Source organism: Rattus norvegicus, chromosome 13 (assembly GCF_036323735.1).
Source record: "Rattus norvegicus strain BN/NHsdMcwi chromosome 13, GRCr8, whole genome shotgun sequence".
NCBI lineage: Eukaryota > Metazoa > Chordata > Mammalia > Rodentia > Muridae > Rattus > Rattus norvegicus.
This window is the reverse complement of record NC_086031.1, coordinates 109,181,908-109,190,327: the sequence shown is the minus strand read 5'-3', so window position 1 is coordinate 109,190,327 and position 8,420 is coordinate 109,181,908. Positions and strand designations below refer to the sequence as shown.

The window sequence follows — 8,420 nt, the reverse complement described above, 5'->3', positions numbered from 1 at the left end:
ACAGTACTAAATCCAAAGTGCTAGCAGGAGTGGTTCTGTCCGAGAGCTCCAAGGAAGAATCTGCTTATTTGTTCCAACTTTTAGAGGCTGCTAGCATTTTCTCTCTGGCGGCAGCAAGTTTGATCTCTGTCCTCACTGCTCTCCCTCTCTGATCTAGGACCAGGTTCCTATAAGGTTTCTTAGGATTATCAAGCCCACTGTGGCACTCAGGATTACTGCCCCATTTAAATGTTCTTGATTTAATTTAAGTAGCCTTTTTTTCTGCCATATAAAGTACCTACCACAGGTTCTGAAAGCAGAATGTGGACATTTTTGTCCACATGCTCTATTTGTCTCTTGGAATCTTTGAATTCTTAATCTTGTTCCCCAAACTTGGCCCTCTCTACTCGTCATTTCTAGAAGTACAACAACCAATTTCTGAGTAGGGCGCTCTCTCTCTCTCTCTCTCTCTCTCTCTCTCTCTCCAGTATTAAGAAAGGAATTAAAATCCAGTGCAAACCCTGTTTATTCTATTTCTGAAATCTCATTAGTTGTTCTCCTGCCATCAAATCTCACTTGGATGATGGCAAGGCTTGGCTTGCCTTCCCGATTTATTACTGCACTATCCTGGTCTAGGCTGAATAGCATTGACATTGTATTTGTGAACAAAAACGTCTGGAAAGAAACTGCATCTAACTGTGAAAGGAAATTCCTGAAAATTATCTGTTTCTGCAAAGACTGATTGGCTGATTAGAATTTCAGGACTGTGGAGAGATCACAATTTTGCAGGTCCAGAGGCCAATAATTTTCTTATCTTGGCCTAAGTCAGAACTAACAACACCTTGAGACAATAGATACAAAACAAACAAACAAACAAACAAAAAACCACAAACCACAAACAAACAATCTTTCAGAATCTACTGACTTATCAGGCAACTAAGTTCTGCCAATCCAAAAGCTGAGTGCCATTAGATAGCATGCAGAGCCTATAGAAAAGCTTTCACCATCTTGATAAACCTGCTTCTTGGATGTACCCACCAATGTATTTTAAATTTGCCTTGATTTATGACTTTCTCTGCTCTGAAAAACCATAAAAACTTTGTGAAACTGCTTCCACGTTGGAACATGAAATTTGGGGTAACCTAAATCATAGTTCCAGGGCCATGATCACTCAAAATGGCTTCAGAATAAATTCTTATTCCTTTCAAGATGAGAGCTGTGGTTTTTACCTCTGAGTATTTATAAAATTTACGCCTGGTTAACTCACTGCTTTCATTTTTTTGTTTGTTTGTTTTTTGTTTCCAGCGGCACGTTACATCCGAATTCAACATACACCAGCAGGGCCAGCGATTGTACTTTCAGTGTTTAAAAGTCAGCCGCAGGTTGGGGTTAGGCTCCACCCTTTTTTTTAAAAAGGAGTAAGGCAGGGCTATATGCAAACCGAGTTCCCATAATGCCTTTGTTTTCTTTGGAGTCGAAGGTGCTTACAAATGGAAAACTTCCAACAGCTGACTTACTATGGATTGATCCAGTGCTTGCGTTGGTGAATCAATCTCCCGAGGAAAATTCCACAGAAATTCCAGGAGCTTGGAGTAAACAAGACCCCGCCCAGCCCAGGAGGAAGCTGTAGTTCGAGCTTCATTCCGGAACCCAGCGCCATTTCCCGTACTCTGGGTGGGGCCGCCTCCTCCACCGCTTTGCCGTGAGACTGGGCTTGAGACCGCTGTGAGGGGAATGGAGGCTTCTTCGCCTCTGGACCCCGTGGGGCGCCTTGTAGCCTTCTGCCGCGGAGGAGTGCATCTGGCCGTCCTGCTGCTGTTCTTGTCGCCATCTACTTTGGGTGAGCTGCGGGGAGGCTCCGGGAGGCGCGGATGCGGGGCTCAGCGTTGACTCCAATGCTGGTCTGGGGTCACAGTGGCAGCGCAGCGAGCCTTTCCCAGGGTGAGCGTGCAGCGCGCTCAACTCAAATCGTGGGTTGTACCCAGCCAGCAGAAAGGCTTGGTCACCCAGCTGCTGCTGCTGCTGCTGCCGCTGCTGCTGCTGCTGCTGCTGCTGCTGCTGCTGCTAATAATAATAATAATAATAATAATAATAATAATAATAATAATAATACAGTGTCTCGTCTGTGCTGAGTGTAGAGCCAGTTGTAGTGAGAGAAATGTTGCAGGGAGCAGGGGGTTGTGTAAATATGAGAGATGCAATTTCTAATCCTAGAATTTGGTTGTGAGGAAAGTTAATATGTTTCTGTGTTTCCTTATCTGTGAAATGTAGTTTCGTGGTATTGCTATTTAATAGGTGCTGTCAAGTGTCTAACCCAATTCCTACTCCTTAATTTATTTCTACCTTGGAGACATTACCTATGCATTTGCCCAGAAGGTCTAGACAAACAGGCCGGGGGATACAGCTTTCACTTGACAACCGTTTGTCTTGGGACTGTGTGTATTATCTCCCATCCCAAATCCTCACCAACTCCCTGGAATTCCCACTTTAAGGAAGCTTCTTCCACTTCCACTCCAGGGTACGATGTGGAAAGCTAGGAAGCCTCAAGGTGCAAAGAAATATTTGCAAGTGGAAAGGACTGTAGAACTTACACATTAAATCTTAGTGGTGTTTGAGAGCAAAATGGAATGCCCGTTTTACCCACCATGGAAGTTGTAATTTCCCTTCTTCAAGCAGAACTTTCTTAGAGAAATAGTTCCTTGAAGTCTTTTGCATTGTTTATTTTTTATTGTATGCTTTTCATTTTAACTGATAAGATTGCTTATGCAAAATCTTAGCAAAATGTCTTCCTGAAGAGTAATGTAGAGTGGAGCAGGCTGACAGCTCTTACTCTAGCAAAGTCATGGAACTGGTCATTAGTTCACAGCGCCGAGGAGTCAGGATGAATCAATCAGTGCCCCAGACGGAGCATTTAAAAGTAGGTGATGTCATCCAGGACAAAACCACAGTAAGATAACAATATACATGCATGGGAATAGTTAAAAGTTAGGCTCAATTATTAGCAATTAAGTAAAGTGATTCCATTTGTCACGTGCTGTTCACTGGCAGGTAAAACAGTTTGAAGCTATTGGAAAGCAGCTCAGCAGTGTCTCAGAACAAATCCTATCATCCAACCAGGCGTTTTACTTCTAGGTTTTTACTAAAGAAAAACAAAATCTCTGTGTGTGTGTGTGTGTGTGTGTGTGTGTGTGCATGGGTGAGTGAGTGAGTGCGTGCATGTGTGTGTGTGTGAGCATGGGTGAGTGAGTGAGTGTGTGTGTGTGTGTGTGTGTGTGCGTGCGCGCGTGCGCGTGTGTGTGTGTGTGAGTGTATAGGGGCTGGGAGAAGTGGAGGGAGGGGGAAACTGGTCAAGGTGTAAAATAAATAAACTAATGAATTAAACCTGTGACCAACAGAGACATTTTAGTTTTTATAGCTGTGTGGTGGCTTGTGTTTTGTTTCTCTCAGATTTTATTTATTTTTATTTTACATGTGTTAGTGTTTGCCTGCATGTATATCTGTGCGTCATATGCATACAGTTCCTACAGAGGCCAGAAAAAGGCATCAGATCTTCTGAGACTGAAGTCACAACAGGTTGTGAGCATGTGGGTGCTAGACATAAAGCCTGGGTCTTCTGGAGACCAGAACGTGCTCTTTAACTGCTGAACCACCTCTTCGGCTCCTTCGTAGCTGAATTATTGGTAATTGCCGATATGTGGAAATAATCAAAATGTCTTTCAGTTAAATTATGGCATACCTATCAAACCATATTTCTCAGCAGTGAAATACATGCAACCTAGGTGATCTTCAAGTAACTGTGCTTTGTAAAGCTAGACCAGAGAGAAAACAAAGACTGACATTTGTATGATAATCGTTTGGCAAAAACAGGTTGCTTGGTGAAGTGTGGCAGCCAACCCATAATTTCAGCCTCTGAAGGTATAGACTGAGGATCCTCAGGTTGAGCTGGTTAGCAGGATTAGCCATATCAGCAAGTTCTGGGTTTCACTGAGAGACTCTGCTTCAATGAGAAACCTAGAGTGATAAAGGATAATTTCCAACATCACCTTCAGGCTTCCATTTGTACTCACAAACATGCATGTGCAAACATGCAAACACACACATGAAAAACCATGCATATATGCATTCACACCAAGCACATGTACACACACACACACACACACACACACACACTCACACTCACATTGTCCAATTGATATATCGAGTATTAAAAATCGTATTCTACTCAGTTTGGTTTCAGAAATAAGATGAACATGAAATAAGATTTTATGTGAAAATTGAGGATATTATGATAAAATTTAACCTTTCATGAAATATAACAATTTAAATTTGGATGTTCTATGGGTATATAAAATAAAAGATGGGTATGATGAACAGAAATAGACAACTATAAAATAAATTGCAATATTTAAATATGACATTTTTAGCATCTAGCAGAAGTAAAAGTATTAGAAGGAAAAGAAGTCATAACAAAAATGTATTATTTCCAAAGTTAAATTAAAATGATTTTTTTTCTAACAGATAATTATTGGATAGAAATTATTTGACTCTATCTGCCACTTAAGTTAATACTGCCAAGCCTTAAAGGACAATAAACTGAGTCTGGAAGTTCAATCAAAACATGTATTGGAAAATACATTAACAAAATGAAATACAGTTTTATTTTTTGAATGTTATTGTTTTTCCCCCCTTGGCCATAGTACTGACCCATTCTTGAATGCTAGAGAGGAGGATCATGGGCCCTCATAGTTAGCTAAGGAACTGGGAGTGATGAGGGGTGTCCTCCTCTCCAGTGTAATATTGCTGCGTCTCGTTCTCCAGGCCAGTGCCCAGCCCCACCACTGTTTCCTTATGCCAAACCTATAAATCCAACTGATGAATCCACGTTTCCCGTTGGAACATCTTTGAAGTATGAATGTCGTCCAGGATATATCAAGAGGCAGTTCTCTATCACCTGCGAAGTAAACTCAGTGTGGACAAGTCCTCAAGACGTGTGTATACGTGAGTAACTGCAGAAGAAGCTCCTTTGTGACAAATAGTAGAGTCTGCCTCAGTTTGTCTGGAGTTTAGAATATGACACATTACTAATCTTATCTAAGGTATATAGTACATGTGGATCATTCTGGTTAGTCAAATCTTTTTACTCTGTGATTCTGTCTTCTCAGTCGTTAGTACATTTAATAAGAATGATTGTTACAGGGCATGACTAAAGGAAAATAGCCCCAGGATATCTCACTTAGGGTGTCTGACTTTGCACAACTGTCATTAAGTAATTAATGATTCTGAAGCAAAGTGTATTTAATAGCTAAGAGGTGGAAAAATTTCAGACTTTGAGGCCTGTGAATTGGAATACTTAGAAGAATGCTTTGGTAATAAAAGAGGTATACAAGTTTTAGGGAATCACTGTGTGAAAATAAGGAAAAACTTGGATGAGAGTTCTTTTGGAAACTACTGTCTGATGAATTTCTCCAAAGTGGCAAAATCTTTGAAATGTTACAGTTATATATATTCTACAGTATATATTACAATTACAATATATTACAATTACAGTATATATTACAGTTATATATATTCTACAGTATATATTACAATTACAATATATTACAATTACAGTATATATTACAGTTATATATATTCTACAGGAAGTTATAATCAGGTTAGAAGTTCATAAACTACAAAAAGTTTAGTTTATTGTACTTGGTTTTCCACAATTCTGTTTCTTTTTCATAGGTAAACAATGTGAAACTCCTTTAGATCCTCAGAATGGCATAGTACATGTAAACACAGACATCCGGTTTGGATCCTCTATCACTTATACCTGTAATGAAGGGTGAGTTGGCAACAACATCTCTTTGCTCAAAGTGTTCTGGAATAGCAGTACTAATTTCTAGTCAGATCTTAGGAAAAGACATCTAATCTATTACTTCCTTATTTGCCTTTTGTTTGTGTTGTGTTTTGTAGTGTTTGTGCAGGCTTTAAGTATGCTAGACAAGTGCTCTGCAGCAAAGCTCTACAACAAATACCATCACAATGTTACCGAGCCTTAGAAGGCTTGAACATAATCGCTTACCTCCTGATTGAAATGAATAGAAATAGAAATGACTTTGTGGGAAAGACATGTTATCCCTATTGAATAAGCAAATAACACATGTGTTAGCTTTCCATTACTATGATAAAATAATTGGGATAATGAAGTAAAAGATTAAAGGTATGTTTTAACTCATAATTACAGAAGTTTCAGTTCATGTTCTCTTGACTCTCTTGCTTTGGTCCATTACAGTAGGAACACGGTAAAGAAGGCCCGTTCACCTTATAGTTGCCAGGAAGAGAAGAGAGGCAAGAAAGGGCTAAGGTCTCAATATCTCCTCCTAAGGCATTGTCACTGGTGTCCTAACTTTGTCCCTTCAGTCCTACCTCTTGAAGATTCTACCACATCCCAGTAAGATCATAGCCTGGGAGACTAAGCTTTTAATCTATGAACCTTTAGGAGATGTTTCTAACTATGGAAACATACATAGAAAGTGAGGCACTCACTGGGTGAGATAGGGCAGTCTAAGCACACAGACTTCTGAAATTTAGAGTGGATGCTGCTAGAAGAAAGAAAAGCCCAGGGAGCTCTGAGGAAGAACAGGTCTTAAATTCACAGCTTTTATTAGTTTACCAGGGTTGCTGAGATGAGTACCACAGAGTGTTTTCAAACAAGAAAAATTAAGAGTTTTATTCCAAGTCTACAAGTCCAAAATAAGGTGTTGTCAGGACACTGCTCCCTCCGATGTCTTTAGGGGTGGGATCTGCCTTGCCTCCTCCAGGAGCTCCAGGCCTTCTCTGTAGAGCACAACTCTTAATTTTTGTGTCCATCTACATGATTGCTTCCTCTCTATCTGTGAGTACATGTTGTTCTGTATGTATTTATATTCAGTGTTCTCTCTTTTTACAGTGATAGTGGTTATGTTGGATTAGGATCCATTCTAAAGACCCTAATTTTAGCTTAACTACATCTACAAAAACCTTATTTCCAAATGATAGCACATGGACAGGGAACAGGAGTTTACAGGATCAGTATATCACTTAGGGAACACAACTCAGAAATCTCTCTTTGAATATGTCAAGCGTGAAGTCCTCACAAAGTATGTGCTAATGTTAGTTCTCCTCATTACTCAACACAGAGTGAAATTCTGAATGTTAGTTAAGCTATAGGACATGAACTAAATCTGTGACAGTGATCTCTGACAGTGGCTTGACCATCCTGTAAACCTGTGTGTCAGCACTCCTGTAGACGTGTTTACTTTCAGCCGGATCTGGGTACAGAGGGCTGTGGGACCAGTTCAGCTCTGGGTGCAGGAGAAACAGGAAGGATCTTGTCCCAGATTGCTCCTGGGTTTGTGTGTCCCGAGGCCTTCAGGCAGTCCACTTAGAGCAGAAGAGTTGGTCTTACCTCTGCTCTCAGGTGTGTCAGCGCTCCTGGTGACTGGCTTTCGGCTCTGGGTTCAGGCAGAAACTGGAAGGGTCCTGCCCTTTACTGCTCCTAGATTCCTGTGCCCAGAGCGCATTAGGCAGGTTCTTCTTGGGGCAGGAATATGAGCAGAAGTATTTGTCTCCTCTGAGCTCTCAGGATTGTCTGCACTTCAAGCTTCTTTTATATGTATATATATTTAAAACTTACAATAGTAGGTTTTCTTATGACTTTTTAAAAGGTCTTTAGGTATTACGTTGGTTAGTTGTCAACCTGACACGAACCAGAGACACCCAGTTGAGGAATTGGCTCCATTAGCTTGACCTGTGGGTGTGTCTGTGGGGTATTCACTTGATTAATGATTGATGTGGCGGGTCCAGCCCACAACCCCTGGGCAGCTAGTCCTGAGTTGTGTAGACAAGGTTGAGACTGAACAGTACAGTGTAAGGAACATTCATCTGTAGTCTCTGTTTTAATTCCTGTCTTTAGGTCCTGGTTGGGTTCCTACCCAGACTTGACTTCCCTCAGTGCTGGGCTATAACATGGAAATGTAAGCCTTTCTTTCCCTTATATTTGCTTTTGATCACTGTTTTATCATGGCAGTGGAGACACAGACTAGGACAGTTATCCCTCCCTACATTCTTACTCTACCCTCCAGTTCCCTACCCTACTCACCCTTCTTGTTTCATTATTCCCTTTCTCTCTTCATACTACCATAGTTAAAGGTATCATCGGCTTCAAAATTATTATTACTCTAAGGTATTTTATATAAGCTTTGAAGTAATCACAATTCAACCTTACTAGTTATACAAAGATAAAGTTACCAAACATAACCACTGCCAAAGGAGCATCAAATTACAGAGGAAGAAAATAAGTGAGAAAGAATGGAAACAAAGTAGAAAAATGTCAGGAAACAAAATAATAGGAGTCATCTTTACTTATCTATAATTTGCTTTAAAAGAAAGTTAGCCATATGCTCTAATATGAAAAA

General features: G+C 40.4%; 1 protein-coding gene across 7 annotated transcripts in view; it reads left to right on the top strand.

Moving 5' to 3' along the window:
- Window positions 1-1,259: 1,259 nt before the first annotated feature.
- Window positions 1,260-8,420, top strand: part of Cr1l (complement C3b/C4b receptor 1 like) — a 50,937-nt gene continuing 43,776 nt past the window's right edge. For 5 of the 7 annotated variants that reach the window (XM_039091020.2, XM_039091021.2, XM_063272558.1 and 2 more), the window contains exons 1-3: window positions 1,260-1,819; window positions 4,798-4,977; window positions 5,707-5,806. In XM_039091020.2, the coding sequence (XP_038946948.1) occupies window positions 1,714-1,819; window positions 4,798-4,977; window positions 5,707-5,806 (386 nt within the window). In that variant the 5' untranslated portion in view covers window positions 1,260-1,713. The remainder of the gene's footprint in view (window positions 1,820-4,797; window positions 4,978-5,706; window positions 5,807-8,420) is intronic. The other 2 variants (NM_001005265.1, NM_019301.2) reach the window with 1 other exon arrangement.